Source organism: Xenopus laevis, chromosome 9_10L (genome assembly GCF_017654675.1).
Source record: "Xenopus laevis strain J_2021 chromosome 9_10L, Xenopus_laevis_v10.1, whole genome shotgun sequence".
Taxonomy (NCBI): Eukaryota; Metazoa; Chordata; class Amphibia; order Anura; family Pipidae; genus Xenopus; species Xenopus laevis.
The window spans coordinates 18,213,004-18,234,349 of NC_054387.1; the positions used below are offsets into that span (position 1 = coordinate 18,213,004).

A 21,346-nucleotide genomic window follows, 5' to 3' on the forward strand; every position below is an offset into this window, starting at 1 on the left:
GGGCCCCAAAAGTAAGACCCCCATATGGTCTGTCATTTCAGGTACTGTAAAAACAGGGGGGGGGCAAAAGTAGAAAAAAGTAAGTTCACCCAAGAAAACCATACATTTTCGGAAAGGACACATTCCCGTGAATCCAAATTGGGTATGCATGTCTTTGTACTCCAAAGTACCAAGTCGCAAGCCTTTCCTAAATTTGGCGATAAAAGCAACAGTTTTTACATTTCTGAAAATTGCCTAAAAATATTGCAATTGGCCGCATTTATCTCTCCCGATTTCTTACATACAATTGTAAAACACCATAAATACTGATGCCAAGGGTCTACTGAACCGTTTGATGCCCAATATGCATTGATATACCAAGGCAGCTGGCATGTGCGGACCCCAAATGAAAATAGTGCATATGATTTTTCTCAGCTGCCGATTCGCCTTCTGTGAACATAAGACCCTTGACTTCATATTATGTGCCTCAAGACCCTCCTAACAGCAAAGACCCCCCAAAACCATATATTTTTGGAAAGTACACATTCTGACGAATCCAACAAAGATAAAGACATCTTTCTACACCAAACTACAAAGCTTTTCTAAACATAGAGGTTTTTACAATATTTCTGAAAATCGCCTAAAATTGTTGCAGTTTGCCACATTTATCGCACACACTGTTTTACGTATAAAGAAAAATCACCCTAAATATGGACGTCAGAGGTCTACTGAATAGTTTGATGCCCAATATGCATAGATTTACCAAAGTATGTGGCGTGTACGGACCCCAAATGAAAAACATGCAAATGAATTTTCACGCTAGCCGCAGCAAAGAGAGCCCCATCTGTGCGTTATGTGCCGTAAGACCCCAAAACTGTAAAAAGACCCCCAGAAAACGATATATTTTTGGAAAGCATATATTCTGGCGAATCAAACTAAGTAAAATAAATCTTTCTATACCAAAGCACCAAACTGCAAAACTATACTCAAGATACATAAGGAACAATAATGCAGGGATAAAATTGCAATAAAACCACAAAAATAGCGTAAATCAATGAAATAACAAAATAATTGATCCGACAGCGTAATTAGTGGCCGAAATCGATTATCCAATAGTCACGCTGTCAAAATAACATGTTTTTAGGCAAAACAAATGGTACAATGAATAATTAAAAAAAAAACAACAACACCTGTTTGTGAGTTTTTGTGTATACATATTTGTGCACTTCTAAAAGTTGTGTGCAAATACATGTAAATAAGTGTACAAAAGGGACCAAGTGTGCTAAAATAAAAAAATAAAAAATACCAATCTTTACTAAAATGTGTGTGTATAAATGTACTGTAAGTATGTGTAAGTGCAGGTAAGTGTGTAAAAAAATGTGCACTTACCGTTATTTGTAGCAGGAGGATCGCAGGAACCGAAGGAGGACTCCAAGGCAGCGTGTCAGCAGTGTTACTTCGCAGCAGGAAGTGAGTGGGCGGGTGTGCGACATGGAGCAGGTAAGGAAAGCAGCAGCAGCGCTTCCATTGCGCTTCTGCTACTTTGAAGTTGGATCTGCGACAATCGCGTTGCAGATCCGACTTGACAGCCCCCCAGCCACGGTGCCCAGGGGGCTGTATACCCTCCTGACTCTCTGCAGAGGTGGCAAAAGCCACCGAAGCAGCGAGAAGGGCTCAGCTGCAGGAGAACGTACAGTGTACGTTCTTGGCAGCCTGAGCCCTGAACCGCCAGCACATGTCGTACATGCTTGGCTGTTAAAGGGTTAAATGGGACCCATCCATTTAACGTCACTATGATTTATTGCCATGCATGGACAAGGTTAATTGCATTTTGTGCCTATTAACCATGTGACATCCACTTGTATATTTGTTTGTTTTTTTTGCCAAAAATCATGATGACACTTTGCAATTAGAGGAGAATGAAACCTAAAATAACTTGGGTTGCTAATGTGTGAGGCTCAGCTTAAAAGGAGTGGTTCACCTTTAAAGGGGTTGTTCACCTTTGAGTTAACTTTTAGTATGATGTAGAGACGAAAATTTGGAGACAATCTGCAGTTGGTTTTCATTTTTTATTATTTGTGATTTTTGACTTATTTAGCTTTTTATTCAGCGGCTCCCCAGTTTGCAGTTTCAGCAATCTTGTTGCTATGGTCAAAATTTCTCTAGCAACCATGCATTGATTGGAATAAGAGACTGGAATATAAATAGGAGAGGGCCTGAATAGTACGATTGGTAATAAAAGAGTAGTAATAACAGTAAAGTTGTAGCCTTGTTTTTAGACAGGGTCAGTGACCCCCTTTTGAAAACTGCAAAGAGTCAGAAGAAAAAGACAAATGGTTAAAAATCTATAACAAATAACTAATGAAAACCGATTGAAAACTTGCTTAGATTTGGCCATTCTATAACATAGTAAAAGTTATCTTAAAGGTGAACCATCCTTTTAAGTTACAATTTAGTTTGTTATACAGCATCCAATTCTAAGCAACTTTTCAGTTGGTCTTCATTATTTAGTTTACTTTTTTTTTAGTTATTTGTTTTTTTCTTCCGACTCTCTCCAGCTTTCAAATGGAGCCCCATCTATAAATGTATTGTTATTGCTACTTTTTATTACTCATCTTTCTATTTGGGCCCTCTCCTATTCATATTTCAGTCTCTTATTGAAATCAATGCATGGTTGCTAGGTTATTTGGACTCTAGCAACCACATTGCTGACACTGCAAACTGGACAATAAAGAGATTAAAAAAACACATAAAAAAAATGAAATCAAATGTGAATTGTCTCAGAATATCACTCTCTACATCACACTAAGGGGCCGATTCACTAAGGGTCGAATTTCGAAGTTAAAAATCCTTCGAAATTCGACCCTCGGATTGAAATCCTTCGACTTCGAATATCGAAGTCGAAGGATTTAGCGCTAATCCTGCGATCGATCGATCGAAGGATTTTCCGTTTGATCGAACGATTAAATCCTTCGAATCGAACGATTCGAAGGATTTGAATCCAACGATCGAAGGAAAATCCTTCGATCAAAAAATCACAGGCAAGCCTATGGGGACCTTCCCCATAGGCTAACATTGACTTCGGTAGCTTTTAGCTGCCGAAGTAGGGGGTCGAAGTTTTTTTTAAAGGGGAAGTACTTTGACTATCGAATGGTCGAATAGTCGAACGATTTTTCGTTCGATTCGTTCGATTTCGTTCGAATTCGAACGAATTTAACCAATTCGATGGTCGAAGTACCCAAAAAATACTTCGAAATTCGAAGTATTTTTCATTCGAATCCTTCACTCGAGCTTAGTGAATCAGCCCCCCAGCGTTAACTCAAAGTTAAACAACCACTGAAGGGCGCTGCTCTATAATGTGTTATTTTTTAAAAAGCTCCCTCATCTGGTCGTTGGGCAAATGCACGTGGTTAGTGAATGATAGTGTGCCCTATCTCCTGTGCAGAGTGAAGGTTTTAGCATTTGGTCTTGCAAACCACAGATAAGGTGAGGGAAATATTACATAATAATATACATAGTACAGGTATGGGACCTGTTATCCAGAATGCTCGGGACCTCGGGTTTTCCAGATAACGGATCTTTCCGTAATTTGGGTCTTCATGCCGTAAGTCTACTAGAAATTAATTTAAACATTAAATAAACCCAATAGGCTGGTTTTGCTTCCAATAAGGGTTAATTATATCTTAGTTTGGATCAAGTACAAGGTACTGTTTTATTATTACAGAGAAAAAGGAAATCGTTTTTAAAAATTTGGATTATTTGGATAAAATGGAGTCTATGGGAGACAGCCATTCCTTAATTCGGAGCTTTCTGGATATCGGGTTTGTAGGCAAAACGTCACAACTATAAACTCACCCAGCTTTCAGTGAACTTTTTGTTTAGCAAGTTCAGCCGCCTTAGCAACAAGAAAGCAGTGTAAATGAAAGACTGGGCAGCACAAGAATGACTGTTAATTCTTATTTTGTGACTAAATTGTTTAATCGTTAAGGAAATTAATCATTTAGGGAACACCAGTATTTTACACCAGTATTTTGTTTTACAGTTGTGTTTTTGGATTATTAGGGAATACTCACACAAATCCAGGGAGCACATGGACAGTCTCCTGGTTGCAGAGCTCACCACTGTGCCAACAGCAGAACAAAGACTAAAAATACACACAAATATAAATCATAAAGTAGAGGATTACGACGGTACTATTTAACTTGCAATTGGTCTCCATATTTTATTTTCTGTGGTTTGTGAATTATTTACAGGGTCGGACTGGTTTAGCAAAATAACAGAAGATCTAGGGGCACATTTACCTAGGGTCGAGTATCGAGGGTTAATTAACCCTCGATATTCGACCGTCGAAGTAAAATCCTTCGACTTCGAATATCAATTTGTTGTCGTGCCATAGTAGTCTCAGGTAAAAGCAATTTTTTTTATAGAGAATGTCCACCCTCCACACCTAAATCTATTTGTCTTATGCAACACAAGCACCGCTAATAGATCTTGGCATCAGGGTTGCCAGGTTTACATTTTAAAACCAGCCAAAGACTATAAAAAACTAGCCAAAAAGTAGCCAAAAGACATTTTAAAATAAGCCCAAAATTAGCCCAATTCATACACTGCCAGTTCAATTTCCCATACCTTATACAGGTAACACATTCACAGAGACTGACAGTTGAAACCACAGCAGGGCTTCCGGGAGGTAATAGATTTAGTGGGTTTTCTCAGTCAATCAGATTCCACCATCAGCAACAATTAATCCAGCACAGCGAAATGGGAGCTGGGGCAGTGGGGCAGGCCCAGCCAGCTTTGCATTGCAATTATTCTTATAGAGGAATAAATACCTGTTTTATAGGATGAAATACAACAGCAACACAGTTCTCCTTTCTTTCTGCATCATGGCAAATATGTGCAGGGGAGGAGGGATCAAAACTCAGTGTTACCAAATGTAACAAATTCACCTAGGGCTTACAGAAACTACATATCCCACAATGCATTGCACTGGTGTGTTGTATTGCTCTCTGCTGTCATCTCTTGTCTAAAACACATTTACCTCTATCATTTTATTGTATAGTACAAGGTATTTATAACATTAACACATATGTTGTACTGCAGCCCTTCTGCCCCTGATTGACATTGCCTACACCTTGAATGTTAGTACAGGTATGGGACCTGTTATCCAGAATGCTTGGGACTTGAGCTTTTCCGGATAAGGGATCTTTCCGTAATTTGGATCTTCATACCTTATATCTATTAGAAAATCATGTAAATGAATAGGCTTCCAATCAGGGTTCATTTTATTTTAGTTTGGATCAAGTACAGGTATGGGACCTGTTATCCAGAATGCTCAGGACCTGGGGATATTTCTGTATAAGGGATCTTTCCATTATTTGGATCTTCATACCTTTTGCTTCCAATAAGGATTAATTATATCTTAGTTGGGATCAAGCACCAGGTACCGTTTTATTATTACAGAGAAAAACGACGGGTGGTATGATCTAAATGGGCCACAATGCCCAACCAAATCTGGGCAGGGAATGATTCTCATTCAGTGGCGTTACTATAGCGGAAGACGACCCACCAGTCGCAGGGGGGCCCAGACTGTGGGGTCTGCTTTCTCTATGGTTATCAGGACATGGGCGGGGCAAGGTAGGAAGTGGGCGGGAGGATGGGGATCTGAGTGCGCCAGGCCCGTCTGAAGATTTTTTTTTTGCAGGGGGACCTGGCACACTCTAGTTACGCCACTGTTCACATTGGAAAATCCTTTGAGGAATGGAGCCACAGAATGGCAAATATTGTTCTCTATCCTCTTAATGGAATTTATCTTATTTCAGCATGTGGACAGCTTTGAAAATTTCAAGTCTATATGGGTTCTATCTTTTAAAATCAATAGAATTTGTCTTGTTGAAAAAAAGCAAAAAGGAGGTGTGAGAAAATGATAAAAATAAACCATGGGGTGTGGTAGGAAGAAAATACAGACATGTTCCATGAGCTTTGCTGTGTTTTGCCCTGGAACCCAATAAACTAAACGGAAGCTTCAGACAGAATTGTCTATACAACAAAAAAAAAATCATTAACAAGCAGAAATGATTTTATGCTTTTTATGGAATTCCTATTTTCCAACAATAATAAAAATTGTGTAAAAAACTGTGCACTCAAATATATTTGCAAAAAATTTTTAACATTAGTTTTTGAGATTTATCCAATGAAAATGTGTTTAAATAACCTTGGCACCTGCCGAATATCTTGAGAAGTCAAACCAATGTGTATGTGAAGCTTTCCAAAAGTGTACATGGTTGTTGCATTCAATTAAAACATTAGAGAACATTAGGCTCACTGACATTAAATGGCTGGTTTTTTTTATGTGCACTATACTTAATGCAATTGTGATGAACAAGGTTTTTTCTTAAATATGCTATAGATTTTTGAAATATATATGAACGTTTTTGTTCTGTCTTTGTTTTCCCCCACAATTTGCCAAAATGTATACATTTGCCACTGAATTCATGTTGTATTTTTTTTTTTTTTTTTTTGGTGTGACGCTCAGAATCGGTATCTAATTCTATTGATTATTTTTTTGATTTTTTGAGAGGGGATTAAAGAATGTCACACACAGAAAGAAACTGAGTCACAAAAAAGAAACGAAATCCAAAGTATATTCGGAATTAAAATTGCATTAACCTTGAGAGACTGGCGGATTCAGACCCGACCTCTATTAAGAAAGGTTTCACAGAGACCGAAAACAAAGCTCAGCCTTATTACCAAAATAAATCTAAAGCCACAGTGTGCGACACTTACACCTTCTAGAAGTTAGATTTTTTGAATCCATCAAGAATCTTTTGGAAGAGCAACGTTCCACCCTATCTAGTTCCATGGAAATGTAATGTTAAAGTGCCAGATACAGGCTGGATCATTCCACACATTTGGAAACATGCGCTATAGCTTTAAGTGCGCCAAAAAAAAAAAAACATCAGAAAATTGGAATGCCACAAATGCATTTAAACATAATGCTCATGCAACATGTACTTTTTAGAATGTGGGTTTTCTAGAAAGTATGATGTTAACATCAGGGCCGGAACTAAGGGTAAGCAGAAGAGGCACCTGCCTAGGGCTCAATGACGAGGGGAGGGCTCTGGGCAGGTTCCTTTTGAAAAGCCTCCTGCCTACCCCTAGTCCGGGACTTCTTGTTGCCACTAGTTCTCCGTAACTCTGCTCGCTCCCCCAGTGATGTTACTACGTGTCCGCGAGCATGCACAAGGGGGTGCGGTGGCTGGCCAGGTTGCTGTCCGGGTTGCCTAGGGCGCCCACCAGTCGGCTTGGCCCGGCCTTGTGCCTAACTGTTATGCAGCAGTCAGAGAAACTGATGGGAATATCTAGTATAGGTAAATCTAAAAAAACTACACATGTAGTACTTCCTGAGTTCCACTATGGGGGAGCAAAGAGTTTCAGAAGCAAAGTGAATATATTTCTGATTATCCAAATAAGGATTTTGCTGTAACTGTTTCTGTGCCAGTTTTATGCATTTTACTTGTTTTGTACTCTTATACCCAAGGCCTTAAAGAACTAGTAACACCAAATCTATTAGAACATATCCACAAGGATGAAAAAGAACACGGTTTCTTTGAGCACTAGTAGCTGTTTTTATTGTACAATATGTGTATCAGATTCCCATCAGTCCCTGTCCCAGTGAGCTAACAATCTAAGGTCCCTACACTCAATTAGTGTACACCCTAATACAGCCGCACCAATCCCTGACCAGCAAAGACATTTTTACACTTAGAGCCCAGGAACTATCCTGCCTGACTACATACTTTTGTTTAAAGGAAAAGAGACAAAGAGATAAAGAGAATGAGGAGGATGAGAGAGAAGAGTCTGGTTAACAGAACAGGGAAGAGAAAGAGTTAAGTGAACGGAGGACTTGCTGAGGGCTGTCAAATTCCCCCCACTCTATGCTGCTTTGGGTGGGGTCGCTAATGAGGAAACCGCACCTCCAGCGGAGTCAGACGGCTCCTAGACTGAATCCCACAGTGACCCTGTTAAAGCCGGTCTCCCCCTCCCCTTTCAGACATTAGGGGGGTGGACTAGCAGGGACCCTAACATGCAAGATTGTCCCTGTCCCCTGACTGTTGGGGGCAAAAAGGACCCCTTACCTGCATTTTCTGCCCTTACCCAGTGAGAATATGTGCACGGGTTAGCAGGGACCCCTGGAGATCTTTGCATGTTTAGATTGTAAGCTCTGATTTCCCATATCAGTAGTGTTTGTATGTGATTGGTATGTGGAATGGACACACCTGTGTATTGGATTGGGGTGCAGAATGTGCTTTATAAACACATGTTAATAATCATTATTAATAACCCTCCAATGTCAGACTGTTGAGGGGGTCATAAGGGATTCCTTGCAGTGAACCCCATTAGACTATGATGGGGTAGGTAGGGATCCCCAACTGCAGTTCCTTCTCCCCTTCCCCATTGAGATAGTGGGGTGCTATATGCAGAATGTGAGGGCTAACTGCTAATCCTTCTGGTTACTTCTCTCTCCTCATCACTGCCCCCCCTCCTTCTGCTTCTCTCCTCCGTGTAGCCCCACTTCCCCTCTCCTTCTCCCTCCTTGTTGGGCTATCCTAGGCTCTGTGTGTCCTTTTCCTCTATTTGGATCATGCTGTGTTCTGTCTGGAGGGGTTTGTGGGAAGTTGGGACCCCCCCTAGATCTCACATGCGGCCCCAGCATTTCCTGTTCTGTCTCCATCACATGCAGAGACGCTACAGGAGTCTCCCTGGCAGTCAGCAGGGACACCAAATGCACCCTAAGGGCTGGGTCAGGAGACGCCACCATTGGGGGGGTTCTGTATTGTGACCCCCCACCCATCTCCGGCACACGTCCCTGACATTCCCAGAACTCTCACTAGATTTCATGGGAAGTCCACTTAAGTGTATTTATAGTCGGGGAGTCATTAACGTGTCACTTGCCATGAAACAAAGGATTCCCTGCACCTTCACAAGGAATTGCTGCAGAAGAAGGAACAACAGGACCTACTCTGTTCTATCAAGTTTTTCCTTTCCCAGCAGTGCTGGACTGGGGTGATGGGGTGTAACTGGGGGTGTAACAGAAAACCTTAGACTTAGGGTTCCTTTCTCACTTCTTGTCACTCATTCATCCCCTTCCCTTTTATTTTCCATTCAGCTTTAACCTGGTCATACATATAATCCTAACCCTAATATATAGTAAAATCCTGTCATTTGACCAATCCCAATTTGGCCACCATCATGATGGGTCAAATCAGGATGATCCAATTATTTGAACTACATCAAACCACAGTGGGGGTCTTTGCCTGATTTTTTAATCTGCTCAACTGATACCTCTGCGATCTTTGGTCACATATTGATTGTGCAAAATCTTCTGAGGGCCCCATATACAGGCCAACAAGCTCCAGACTGAGTCAGTAGCTTTTTTAGTCTAATGTATGGCCAGTTTTACTCTCCCAATCCTCCCTCTTTTCTCTCTCTTCTATATTGCTCTACTCCATTTACTGTATCTCTCTACTCCCTTAATCACCTTTCCCTTCTTTTCTATTCCCCCTGCAAATGTTTGGCCTTACTCTCCCCATACTACTTCTTCTCTCCCTTTCTATATTTCTCATCTCCTCTCCATTGACATCTCTACTCCCTAACTCCCTTTCCATTCTCCTCTCTTCTTCAGCCTCTCATCACCATTCTTTTACTTTTCTGTTCTCCTCCCAAATTTTGGCCGTATTCTCCCCATCCTCCCTGCTCCCTCATCTGCCCCTTCTATATTTCTCCTCTCTTCCCCATTTATCTCTCTATTCCCTATCCCCATTTCCCTCTCTCTTTTTATCTTCTCCTTTTCTATTTTCCCCCAAAATCAGCCGAGTGTGTCTGCACCCAAGTGGACACAACAGTTCCAGTGCAGGCAGGAGAGGTGACTAATGCCTGAGTAGGGGTTGATTTTCAGCCTGTGTATTTCATCTTCCATCTCCTTTTCTTCACTATCTCCCCCCAACTGTTTGGCCAACTCTCCCTCATCCTCCCTCTTCTCTCTCTCCTTCTATATTCCTTCTCTACTGACCATTTATCTCTCTACTTTCTAACAGGGCCTCCACCAAAAATCACGGGGACCCGTACGATAAACTTTTCTTGACCCCCTGATCACTGCCCCCCACCAGCCTGGCCCACAAGCCCCACCCTAGACCCTACCCACACCACAGTAACAAAAACCCCAAACATTGGTGGCCAGGACCCCCCTATAAGTAAAAAAAAAAACATTGGTAGCCAGGGACCCTCATAATTTTAAAAAAAAAACATTGGTGGCGAGGGCCCCCCTATAAATTAAGAAAAAAACACATTGGTAGCCGGGGCCCCCCTATATGTTAAAAAAACATTGGTGGCCAGGCCCCCCCATAACAGTTTGGGGGGCCAGGTGTTTAAAAGAAAAAGACCATTGGTGTTCAGTGTAACTTACCTTTAAAGGTCTTTTTCATTCTCCTCTTCTTCAGCTCCATTCGGAAACATCAACTCCTTTCGGCATCTTTAGCTCCAATTGGTGGCTTTCGTCTCCATTTGGTGGCTTCCTTGAGGTGACTTTCAGCGACTTTCCGGACTGAAGGGGGGAAAGTCAGAGAGATGGGAGACATTGACTCATAGTTGCAGAATATGGAGAAGGAGAGATTGCAGTTAAACAAGCTTCTGTGATTTACCATATAGAGATGAGCATATACTCAATGAGCAGTCCATTAAAGAGTAAAATCAATGTAGATTTATTTAGTACCCACTACAGAGGTAACCTTACGTGTTTTGTGTTTACAACAATTAGTCATTGGCTAAATGTGATCTTACAACGTGAAATATTTATATCATACCATACATAGGTCTAAATACACAGGTATGCAATATTAATTGCTCCAATCAGGTTACAGAATGTTTGAAACCACTGGTATAAATAAGCTCATAAATAAGGCTCACTCTTTCAACTAATAAATTGTAAGCTCTTGGAGGTATGTGTGTGTTTGGAAAACTGCGGGTGGTTTTTGAGAGTCAAGTTTGTGCAAGAGTCTAAATGTGTTTAAATGAGTGTGTCCATATGTGCGTGTCTGTATGTGCGGCAGGTGAGTGTGGCCCTATGTGTTCTAAATGTGTTTTGGGGTCTTTGTGCCTAGAATAAGCATTCTTCTAATTAATAAATGTTTTGTTGTTAAAGTTAATTTTGTAAAATTCGTTCCAGACCAGGGAGATCCACATCCAGTGGCCCAGCCCCCCCCCGACAGTGTGACTCACCCCTCTTCCCCCAAGCCTAGAATCAAGTCCAAGGAAATGTGGCCCCCTCCAGCTGTACTTGCCAAACTGGGATTGGACTTCTGGGGGGGTAATTGTACGTGACATGTTTAACTACTTCCTTCTCTAAAAGAGGCTAAAAACATGTTACTAAATAACATCCTGCAGCCTCTATTCTGCCCTACAAACTCTGTACTGTCCTGCACCCTCTGTTCTACCCTACAAACTCTGTACTGTCCTGCACCCTCTGTTCTACCCTACAAAATCTGTACTGTCCGGCACCCTTTGTTCTACCCTACAAACTCTGCACAGCCCTGCACCCTCTGTTCTACCCTACAAACTCTGTTCTGCCCTGCACCCTCTGTTCTACCCTACAAAATCTATACTGTCCTGCACCCTCGGTTCTACCCTACAAACTCTGTTCTGCCCTGCACACTCTGCACCATCTGTTCTACCCTACAAAATCTGTACTGTCCTGCACCCTCTGTTCTACCCTACAAACTCTGCACTGCCCTGCATCCTCTGTTCTACCCTACAAACTCTGTACTGTGCTGCACCCTCTGCACAGCCCTGTACCCTCTGTTCTGCAAAATATTTAATGCTTTGCATTCTCTGCACTGCCCTGTACTCTTGCTGCTGCCCTGTACCCTCTGTACAGCTAATTACACTTTGCAGTACCCTGCATTCTCTGCACTGCTCTGCAGTCTTTTTACTGCTCTGCACAAATGGTGCTGTCATTCAGGAATCCCTGTTTATAGCAGCCCTGTGCAAACTAGCAGCTGATCAGAACTCCACTATATACTTGGGCATAATGTTAGATGGCTGATCTGCTTAGGCAATGCCCCTTATTGCATGGCCCAATTACAGAACACCCCTACATCAGTGCTAACTGCTACCCTAGGGTGTTCACTGCTATACTGTTGCTCACTGCTATACTAGGGCAATATGTATAGATATTCTAATAGGGAAGTTTTCAGGTATAAAAAGCAAATCTTTATTAAAAAGTCCAGAAAGGGGTTTGTGCCCAAAATTGTGCAGTAAATGCCTAATGTGTGTCTATTTGGGGGTGTGCAGCACAAGGTAAAAGACACAGCCAGTCACTCAGCTGTAACTGCAAAGGGTTAATCCAGGATTTACTAAGGATAAAACCCTGTAGAGCATCCCCCCCACCAGTCTCCTCCCCCCTGCAGCTGATTGGTGACAGCTTTCTATATTTGGCCCTGGCTGCTAAAACTTGCCCCAAACAACTGGATGCTGAGTGACAGCATAGGACCAGGGGACATAAAGGGTGGCATAGGGCACACAAGGACAGACCACCACACACACCAGATTGAAACCCAGATTTGTCAGAGCACAACAGGACCCAGTGTGTCACCCAGAGTTTTGTAGAATATTTTGGAGTGCCAACTTCTGTTCAATAGAGCTGCCCAGCTGGAATGCATAGATCTGAGTCTAGTTACTGCAGAGAGGAGACTACTCTGTGCCAGGGGGTGAACAGTACATGGGTCCCTCCTGCGGATACTGTGCCTGAAGTCAGCTTGATCCCAAGCAGCCCTCCAGCTCCAGACAGTCCTGCACCCAGCCCCAAGCCTGGATATGGCTTCAGCACCTGCGAGGAGAAGCATGGGGACCCGCGGATCAGGCGCCCTATGAACGCATTCATGGTCTGGGCCAAGGATGAGAGGAAGAGACTGGCACAGCAGAACCCTGACCTGCACAATGCTGTACTGAGCAAGATGCTGGGTGAGACCTGGGTGGCATGAGCAATGGGCTGTGGGTATCTCAAAGTTACATAGTGGGGAAGGAAAAAAAAACTGGCACGAGGTGTGGGAATAACAGCCTGATAATGTGCCATGATGGGCCAGCAGGTGGTCAGAGGGAATAAAGACTGGCATTTGGTTGGAGGTATCATAGACTACTATAGTGGGGAGGGGAATACAGATTGGTATGGTAGGCAGGAAAGTTGGAGGAGACTAGAGGAGAATAAAGATTAGTGTAGTATTACAAACTAGCATGGTGGGCAGGAGGACAAGAGGCTGACATGGGTGGGGATATTACAAACTAGTATGCTGAGTAGGGGAATAGAGCTGTAGGTATCCAGACTGGTATAGTTGGCAAGGTTAAATGACTGACATTGTGTGAACGAATCCCATTTTGGCGTGGTTGAGATCACAGGCTGGCACAGTTGAAAGAAGAATAGAGAAAGGAATGAAGTGGGACGCTTTACAGAACACAGGGGTATAAAGATTGGCATGGGGTGTGGTATCAAAGACTGGCATAGTGGGGAGGAGAATAGAGACAATAGAGTGCTGGTATCACAGACAAGCATGTAGCATGGGAATACGTTTCAGCAGACTGGCAATGAAATGTGAAATGCAAACTGTTGAATTGGGAGTACATATAAATACCTGTTCTCATGTGTCCGGCATCAGTGCTGGTACCTCACTAAATGTGCTAGCATAAAGATTTGGGTTAAATGCTAGCTACTGAGGGCAAATAACCTTGTTTCTTGTTAGTGACCTCCCCAAATCATTCAGTAGAGACAGTCTGTTCCCAGAATAACCCCCATAGCTGGTACAGTTATATTCATCAGCCTCCATCTCTGTCATATAGAAAATGTTTAGCTTTGTTCCCTCTTTAATAACCTGCCCTATTGTTCCCCCTTTAGGCCAGTCCTGGAAGAACCTGACCAGTGTAGAGAAGCGTCCATTTGTGGAGGAGGCGGAGAGGCTAAGGGTCCAGCACCTTCAAGATCACCCCAACTACAAGTACCGCCCGCGAAGGAAGAAGCAGGCCAAGAAGCTCAAGCGCATGGACCCTTCCCCTCTCCTGAGAAATGAAGGGTTCACAAGAGGTCAACCCATGGTCAACCTTTCACACTTCCGGAACCTGCACCCCCTGGGCGGCTCCGGTGAACTAGAGAGCTATGGGTTGCCTACCCCTGAGATGTCTCCTCTAGATGTGTTGGAACCCAGTGAGCCGGCTTTTTTCCCTCCTCACATGCGGGAGGACACTGACCCTGTACCCTTCAGAACTTACCAGCATGGGATGGATTTTAGCCAGGAGAAGACCATGAGGGAGATCTCTTTGCCCTATTCCAGTTCACCATCACACATGGGAAGCTTCCTCAGGACTCCCACACCATCAGCTTTTTACTATAAAGCTCATGGAGGTTCACCAGTCTGCACTCCTCTTGGCCAGCTCTCCCCTCCACCTGAGGCCCCAGCCCTGGATGCCATGGATCACCTAAATCAGGCTGAGCTGTGGGGCGACTTTGACCGAAACGAGTTTGACCAGTATCTGAATATGAGCAGAACTCAGAGGCCAGGATACTCCTTCCCCATGTCCAAGCTGGGGGCCCCCAGGACTATACCCTGTGAGGAGAACAGCCTTATTTCTGCTCTCTCTGATGCCAGCACTGCTATGTACTATACCCCCTGTATTACTGGCTAGAGTGGGACACTTCAGGGACTAGGGGTCAGTGCCTTGTGCAATAGTGGGGCAGCTGCAAACCTGGGCACAGCAATGTATCCAATTTTCACTTTGTAATGGGAAAGGGGGGGCACATTTGAAATCCCATCCGAAAAGTTCCAGTCCCACATAGTCACACACATTAAAGGGACTATCTACTCATTATAGGACTTTTCATCAATCCATTAGCATTCATCTACATGAAGCTGTATAACTATAACAATCACCCCAATGTTCAATAAATCTTTGGTCCCAACAAGGTTTATTGTTCTTTTCCCACATCCTCATTTTTCCTGCTAAAAACATCTCACTCATGCTGTCTGTCAGCTGCATATCCTAAATCAATGACTAGCCCTTGTACACTCAACCCAACAGCCCCGAATGCACAGCAGGACTCAGTTGTTTGCAGCAGGAAAGATCAGGCTGAGGCCTGAGGGAGGTCACTAATAAATCCTTAAATAGTTTTTTATGTGCCCAGAACATTCCTTTTACTTACATATAAGTAGCAGTGGGGTGACACACACCTCGGCATTCAGCTTCCTGCAAAACATAAACGCCAGGGTTCAATGTCCTAAATGATAACACTAGTATGACAGCTCCTACTGTAATGTTTAAATCTACATTATGCTCAGTGCACAAGGGGTTTCATCTTAACCTCTTACCTGCAAATATCTTTGATTGCGCTACTCCATGTTTTGCCACATACAGTGCAGCATTGGTCAAATAGTATACCTAAAATATTCACTCAATGATGCCAGCAGTCAGGTACAGCAGGTAAGTAATTATGGGATCCACCTTCACCCGTCCACATGACCAACATAATCCTGAATCCCCATTCACTCCGGGCAGAGACCTGAGGAAGAAGAGCAGAGAGGCAGTCCCCCACTCTGTAGTGTAATGACCTGGAGTCACATGTTAATTGTGTTTTATATTTTTTTGTATTTTTACATAAAGAAAATTTGACTTTCTTGAAAAGTGTTTCTATTTTTATTAAATAGATCCCATGCTGGGGCAAATGATGGAGATCAGGGACATTATTGTACCACAGATCCCATGCTGGGGCAAATGATGGAGATCAGGGACATTATTGTACCACAGATCCCACGCTGGGGCAAATGATGGAGATCAGGGGTATTATCACACACAAAGGCATATTGAGCGCCAGATCTGCCTTCAGGGGGAGTCAAGGGTTACTACAGTCAGGCCCTGCGGCAGAGGGGCCCCCAATAGATATGAAGGGTCAGGTTGTAGAGTGCAAAGGGATGGAGCTTGTGGGGTATGGGTACATTGTGGGTTTGGTTTCAGCATAATGGGGTCTGTCTGGGGCAGTTCAGGGTCTGGTGTGCACGGGGCCTTCATTTTCTTTTATACTTGTTAATCAGGCCCACAGCCCAGGGGCCCAGATGATAGGTAATAATAACCGGGCCCCCTGGGAGGGAGACACAGTTAAATTAGTAGGGCATGGGGTCACATGAATACTGATTATGGCCCTGCTCAGTGCCAATACTCACCCCAAGCTCTATGAGCGTGTGCACAAGTATGTCAGTATACAACGCAAGAGGATCATCCTTGTGTATCTGGGAAATAAAAGTTTTCAAACGACTGTCCAGTGTCTTGTTTCCTCTCATATATTGCTACGCAATATGTTGGCGCTATATAAATACATGTTAATAATAATATTCATTGCTTTACTTAAATGTTCACTCTCTCACTGTTCAGCAGTCATCTTTACTCAGTAAACCAATCACCTCCCCTCACAATCTTATAACACATATTGATCCGTCTTTTCCCATTCCCTGACACAGGTAGAACAGTGTGGCCACAAATACAACATCAGGAACACAGGTACAACAATTTGAGCACCCATTCAGCACTATTGACAGAGGTACAACAGTAAGGACATAAATAAAACAGTAGGGAAAGAGGTACATCAGTTTGGGCACAAATACAACAGTAGAGAAACAGGCACAACCATTTGGGCACAAATACAACAGTAGGGGAAAAGGTACAACAGTTTGGGCACAAATACAACAGTAGGGAACAGGTCCGGACTGAGAATTAAAATAGGCCCTGGCATTTCAGGTATACAGAGGCCCAATCAGCCCTTACAGAGGCCCAAACAGCCCCCACCAGCCCACTAAATACTGACTTTCTATGGCACCTTATAGCAGCCCCTTTGGGATTTGCCAGAACCCACAGATTGCCATTCCGCGCCAGGTAGGGAAACAGGTACATCAGTTTGGGCACAAATACAACAGTAGGGAAACAGGCACAACCATTTGGGCACAAATACAACAGTAGGGAAACAGGTACAAAAGTTTTGGCACAAATACAACAGTAGGGAACCATGTACAACAGTTTGGGCACAAATACAACAGTAGGGAAAAAGGTACAACAGTTTGGTCACAAATATAACAGTAGAGAAAATGGTAAAACAGTTTGGTCACAAATACAACAGTAGAGAAAGAAGTACAACAGTTTGGTCACAAATGCAACAGTAGAGAAAATGTACAGCAGTTTGGGCACAAATACAAGAGTAGAGAAACAGGTACAACAGTTTGGGCACAAATACAACAGTAGGGAAACAGGCACAAACATTTGGGCACAAATACAACAGTAGGGAAACAGGTACAAAAGTTTGGGCACAAATACAACAGTAGGGAACCATGTACAACAGTTTGGGCACAAATACAACAGTAGGGAAAAAGGTACAACAGTTTGGTCACAAATATAACAGTAGAGAAAATGGTAAAACAGTTTGGTCACAAATACAACAGTAGAGAAAGAAGTACAACAGTTTGGTCACAAATGCAACAGTAGAGAAAATGTACAGCAGTTTGGGCACAAATACAAGAGTAGAGAAACAGGTACAACAGTTTGGTCACAAATACAACAGTAGGGAAACAGGTACAACAGTTTGGGCACAATTGTAACAGTAGGGGAACAGGTACAACAGTGTGGGCACAAATACAACAGTAGGGAAAGAGGTACAAAAGTTTGGTCACAAATGTAAATGGAAGGTAACATGTACAAAGTTTAGTCACAAATGCAACAGAAGAGAAACAGGCACAACAGTTTGGACACAAATACAACAGTAGGGAAATGGTTACAACAGTTTGGGCACAAAGACAACAGTAGGGGAACAGGTACAACAGTGTGGGCACAAATACAACAGTAGGGATACAGGTACAACAGTTCGGGCACAAATACAACAGTAGGGGAACAGGTACAACAGTGTGGGCACAAATACAACAGTAGGGAAACAGGTACAACAGTTCGGGCACAAATACAAAAGTAGATAAAGAGGTAAAACAGTTTGGTAATAGATGCAACAGTAGGGGAACAGGCACAACCGTTTGGGCACAAATACAACAGTAGGGGAAAAGGTACAACAGTTTGGGCACAAATACAACAGTAGGGAACAGGTCCGGACTGAGAATGAAAATAGGCCATGGCATTTCGGGTATACAGAGGCCCAATCAGCCCTTACAGAGGCCCATACAGCCCCCACCAGCCCACTAAATACTGACTTTCTATGGCACCTTATAGCAGCCCCTTTGGGATTTGCCAGAACCCACAGATTGCCATTCCGGGCCAGGTAGGGAAACAGGTACAACAGTTTGGGCACAAATACAAAAGTAGGGAAACAGGTACAACAGTTTTGGCACAAATACAAAAGTAGGGAAACAGGTACAAAAGTTTGGGCACAAATACAACAGTAGGGAACCATGTACAACAGTTTGGGCACAAATACAACAGTAGGGAAAGAGGTACAACAGTTTGTTCACAAATATAACAGTAGAGAAACAAGTACAACAGTTTGGGCACAAATACAACAGTAGGGAAACAGGTACAAGAGTATGGGCACAATTGCAACAGTAGGGGAACAGGTACAACAGTGTAGGCACATATACAACAGTAGGGAAAGAGGTACAACAGTTTGACCACAAATGTAAATGGAAGTTAACATGTACAAAGTTTAGTCACAAATGCAACAGAAGAGAAACAGGCACAACCGTTTGGGCACAAATACAACACTAGGGAAACAGGTACAAAAGTTTGGTCACAAATACAACAGTAGGAACACAGGTACACCAGTTTGGGCCCAAATACAACAATGTGTAGACATGTACAACAGTTTGGTCACAAATACAACAGTAGGGACACAGGTACACCAGTTTGGACACAAATACAACAATGTGGAGACAGTTAAAACAGTTTTGGCACAAATATAACAGTGTGGACACTAGCACAAAAGTGTGGGCACCCATTCGAGAGTATGGGCAGAGGTACACCATTTAGGGCACAAATACAACAGTAGGGAAGCAGGTACAACAGTTTGGTCACAAATACAACAGTAGGGACACAGATACACCAGTTTGGTTTACAAATACAACAGTGTAGAGACAGGTTAAACAGTTTGGGCACAAATACAACAGTGTGGAGACAGGTAAAACAGTTTGGGCACGAATACAACAGTTGGGACACAGGTACACCAGTTTGGTTTACAAATACAACAGTGTGGAGACAGGTTAAACAGTTTGGGCACAAATACAACACACAACCACAGTGTGGACACAAGAACAAGAGTGTGGGCACCCATTCAAGAGTATAGACACAGGTACAACAGTTTGGCCACCCATACAACAGTATGGGCAGAGGTACAACAGTTAGAGCAGAAATACAACAGTAGGGAAGCAGGTGCAACAGTTTGGTCACAAATACAACAGTAGGGACACAGGTACACCCGTTTGGCCACATATACAACAGCGTGGAGACAGGTACAACGGTTTGGGCACAAATACAACAGTGTGGACACAAGTACAAGAGTTTGGGCACCCATTCAAGTAAGAGTATAGACAAAGGTGCAACACTTTGTACACAAATACAACAGTAGGGACACAGGTACACTCGTTTGGGCACAAATACAACACTGTGGAGACAGGTACAACAGTTTGGGCACAAATACAACAGTAGGGAAACAGGTACAAAAGTTTGGTCACAAATATAACAGTAGGGACACAGGTACACCCGTTTGGCCACAAATACAACAATGTGGAGACATGTACAACAGTTTGGGCACCAATACAACAGTTGGAGACACGGGTACAATTGTTTGGTCACAAATACAACTGTAGGGACATAGGTACACCAGTTTGGGCCCAAATACAACAATGTGTAGACATGTATAACAGTTTGGGCACAAGTACAGCAGCAGGGACACAGGTACACCAGTTTGGCCACCCATATAACAGTATGGGCAGAGGTACAACATTTAGGGCATTAACACAACAGTAGGGAAGCAGGTACAACAGTTTGGTCACAAATACAACAGTAGGGACACAGGTACACCCGTTTGGGCACAAATACAACAATGTGGAGACAGGTACAACAGTTTGGGCACAAATACAACAGTTGGGACACAGGTACACCAGTTTGGTTTACAAATACAACAGTAGGGACACAAGTACACCAGTTTGGGCAAAAATACAACACTATACAAACAGCCCCTCACTATACCAACACATTTCTCCTCCTACTCTGCTGCTTGTTAAACTAATCTCTGGTTCTGCTTTCTATTCCGTAAGTAAAACCAGATCCGCTAATTGGAAGCAAACAACAAAATACCAAAAAAAGAGATGAAAATTGAGTTTTAGAGCAGCGAAACATTAAACCAACCCACCCCCGGCGCCCCTGTGCAACACAGACAGACAGACACTGACACACGCCTGTCTCTGTGCACAGGGTACCCCATCCCCCAGGACACATTGGGGGGGAATTGGCTAATAACATTAATTTTTGGCTTGAAATTAAATTCACAGTATTGTTCTTGAAGTTGTGGAATCCAAGCTGCTTTCCTGTTCCCAATATATAATTTTCTGTCTCATCGACCGGCTCAGGAAGAGTCATTTAACCCTCAAAATGCCTAGTTCTTCATCCAACGTGCATCCCTCCTGCATGCATCTGCTTCCTATGTGCATCGGCCTCCAACATATTTCTACCCCTTTTATATATATATATATATATATATATATATATATATATATATATATATATATATATATATATATATATATATATATATATATATGTAAGGGGTAGATATATTTAGGGGTATATGCCCGTAGGGGCTACATATATGTAGTGGGCAGATGTCTGTAGGGGGCATATGCATCTACCCCCAGATTTATCTGCCCCTTATAGGCATATGTCCTCTCTATATAGCTACCCCCTACATATATCTACCTTTTACATATATCTGCCCCTACATAAAGACATCTACCCCCTATGTATATATACCCCCAACATGCATCCACCCCCAGCACGCATCTACCACCTACATATATCTACTCAATACAGGCATATGCCCCCTCTATATATCTACCCCCTAAAGGCATCTGCCCCCTACATATATCTACTCCCTACATATATCTGCCCCCTACATACATCTGCCCTCTATATAAATAGATATCAATCCCAAAATACATCTACCCCCAACATGCATCCACCCTAGCATGCATCTACCCCCCAACATGCATCTACCCCCTACATATACTGTATCTACCCACTACATATATCTACCTCCTACAGGAATCTCCCCCTACAAACATCTGATATATAC

The 21,346-nt window shown here is 42.9% G+C and overlaps 2 protein-coding genes and 1 long non-coding RNA gene across 3 annotated transcripts in view; 1 reads left to right on the forward strand and 2 right to left on the reverse strand.

The window, feature by feature from the left end:
- LOC108702054 overlaps positions 1–20,748 on the reverse strand; it is a 65,768-nt gene extending 45,020 nt beyond the window's left edge. Inside the window, exons 1-2 of the long non-coding RNA XR_001933239.2 lie at positions 15,221–20,748; positions 10,445–10,582 (exon numbers count right to left, since the gene is read on the reverse strand). This is a non-coding gene — a long non-coding RNA (uncharacterized LOC108702054). The remainder of the gene's footprint in view (positions 1–10,444; positions 10,583–15,220) is intronic.
- The window catches only part of LOC108701997 (traf2 and NCK-interacting protein kinase), a 1,005,599-nt gene that overhangs the window by 69,130 nt on the left and 915,123 nt on the right, over positions 1–21,346 (reverse strand). The gene's annotated exons all lie outside the window — the stretch shown is intronic.
- Positions 12,624–15,695, forward strand: sox18.L (SRY-box 18 L homeolog). Its single transcript, NM_001088633.1, has 2 exons — positions 12,624–12,996; positions 13,922–15,695. The coding sequence occupies exons 1-2, from the start codon at positions 12,690–12,692 to the stop codon at positions 14,704–14,706; spliced, it is 1,092 nt and encodes a 363-aa protein (NP_001082102.1). The 5' UTR covers positions 12,624–12,689; the 3' UTR covers positions 14,707–15,695.

Coding starts and splice junctions, on each gene's coding strand:
- sox18.L (NM_001088633.1), top strand. CDS start 12,690: ATGCATAGATCTGAGTCTAGTTACTGCAGAGAGGAGACTACTCTGTGC. Junction 12,997..13,921: donor TGTACTGAGCAAGATGCTGG/GTGAGACCTGGG, acceptor TTCCCCCTTTAG/GCCAGTCCTGGAAGAACCTG.